Below are 2300 nucleotides of genomic sequence, written 5' to 3'. Positions count from 1 at the left end.
GTGTTGTTTTAAAGCGGCGTCTGCAGTATCAATCAGTGCGCTTTTTGTCCACATCTGCGCTTGACAGGTATTGCATTTGGGTCTCATTCTGAATGTGTTTACATCATGGGTGGTCCAGATACAGCACATCGATTGAGACGTTAAGCAGATAGGATATAGCGTTCATTTGATAGGATGTGATACGCCCTTCGAGTCACACAAGCAACCGCACATCCTCTGTAGCGTTTCCTGTTTCACATGTTTACATGTTGAGCAGGTTGGTCCACAGTGGTTGTTCATTTAATCTCACAGTAGCTCAACAAATCAGATATTTAAAAGGACAATGCAAGTTGTTGTTCTTCTGACAGGACTGTAGAACAGCAGACACATGTACCTGCAAATATGTAATTATTATGATAGGGCTGTTGTCATGGCAATTACAGAAATAATATGTTCTTCATTACTTTCTCTGACTCTAAGTAGAGATGATCTTGTTGTTATGTTTATGTTAAGCAACATCCAACAGTGTTGTGGGTTGATGCTGTCTTATCTATTAAACACTTGTTTCATGTGACACAGACGGTGAGCTGTGTTTTTTTTCCTCTTGCCACCTGCATTGCACTGTGAAAATAGATTTTAGAAAATATTTTGTTTTCTCTTTTAGGGACAGAGACCACCATCTGAAAACCTTTAAATCTGTGGTGCCTGCCAGCAAACTGGTTGACTGGCTACTCTCGCAGGTAAAATCAATGTCTATTATACTTTCATTTAATCCAAATACACGACACACAATACTAAACAAGGCACCAAGGGTGTATAAAATCATAATAATCTTCATTACTGTAACTTTTGTGTAATTCTGCTGTTTGAATACTTCATCCAAATGAAACTAGCCATTCAAAAAACATCTTTTTTAAAATCAAGTTAGGCTTATTTACATGTGAGTGTTATTATTTTGCAAAACCTGTGTTTTGGACATTCGCCACCATTAAATGACCTTGAAGAGCACAGCCCAGGACAATCTCTCATTGTCTCTATCTTGCACATATTTATTAACACGTGCTGGCTCACAAATCATCATCAGATACCTCAGGCCAGCGGTGCTGCAGTCTGCTGTGTATGAGAAGGTGTAAACAGGCATTGTAACTGACCGACCGTGTGCGTCACTGATTTGGTTTCCCAGGGAGACTGCTCGACCCGAGAGGACGCCGTGACGCTGGGTGTGGGGCTCTGCAACAATGGCTTCATGCACCACGGTCAGTTCAGTTCTCTCTCACACGCACACATAAAGGATGGGTAAACACGCACAAACTGACTAGGATTTTTCCTTTGGTTCAGTTTAATGACACTCTTTGTACTCGGTGTAGGATAACAGGAGCTCAATGACACATGCTATTGATACCTTTTGTCCATCTCTAATTATTTACAGTGTTCTCTTTTGCAACAGTTCTGGGTTAAATTTCATTAACACTGTTGTTTAGTGACTTCATCATTCATTCCGGTAATTCCCCTTTTCTGCTTGATTACATCATTTTCTCTTTAACTACCCCCCCCAGTCAATCGTTCTCTTTGCTGCAAAAATGTAATATTAGCCACTCCTCTGTCATGCTGTCATAAGTTGGAAAAGGGGCATTGTAAAGTTGCGTACCAGGTCCAGCCAAGTCTCTAACCTCACTGACCACATTGTAGTGGAGTGGCTTTGCTTCTAGCACAGCGTGTTGAATGTAAACAGCATTTGCAGTGTACCCTAACCAGAGCTGTTTGGCTTAGCTACATGGCTGTCTGGGTCAGTTCACTGAACCTTGACCATAAAATTAAAACGGTCATCTTCATTGGCCAAGTGTATTATGTGTAAAGTGAGAAGAACCTCTTAAAAGAAGTAGTTAGTGTTGAAATACTGAAGACATAATGTTGACAGCACTTCCTGAAGCATATAGTGTAGTAAGCAAGAAGACAGAGGTAAAGACAATCATTGTTAAACATTCTCTAAATCTATAGACGGATCAATTCATTTTACTACAATTTTTATTAGTAATAGTTTGGGTTAGACCTGCAATGATTAGTTGGTTAATCAAGTGGTTGTCAAACAATTAAAAGTTTTCTGATTTTAGCTTCATAAATGTGAATATTTTTCTGGTTTATCCATGTCCTGTGCGTAAAACAAGATATTTGGGAATGTCACCATTGGCTTCTGGAAACAGAAATCAACATTTTTCACTATTAAGACCAAACAACTAATTGATTAATTGAGAAAAAGGAAAATGATCATTAGTTGCACCCCTAGTTTGGAACCTCCTGAATGATCCTGGTGATGGGGACTT

General features: G+C 39.4%; 1 protein-coding gene across 1 annotated transcript in view; it reads left to right on the top strand.

Moving 5' to 3' along the window:
• The window catches only part of prex1 (phosphatidylinositol-3,4,5-trisphosphate-dependent Rac exchange factor 1), a 77009-nt gene that overhangs the window by 44807 nt on the left and 29902 nt on the right, over nucleotides 1-2300 (top strand). The window contains exons 14-15 of the mRNA XM_035656448.1: nucleotides 644-719; nucleotides 1163-1235. Coding sequence (XP_035512341.1) covers nucleotides 644-719; nucleotides 1163-1235 — 149 coding nt within the window. The remainder of the gene's footprint in view (nucleotides 1-643; nucleotides 720-1162; nucleotides 1236-2300) is intronic.

This window comes from Morone saxatilis, unplaced genomic scaffold, assembly GCF_004916995.1.
Source record: "Morone saxatilis isolate NCDOM2014 unplaced genomic scaffold, NCSU_SB_2.0 Contig15, whole genome shotgun sequence".
Lineage (NCBI taxonomy): Eukaryota > Metazoa > Chordata > Actinopteri > Moronidae > Morone > Morone saxatilis.
This window is presented reverse-complemented; position numbering and strand designations above follow the sequence as displayed.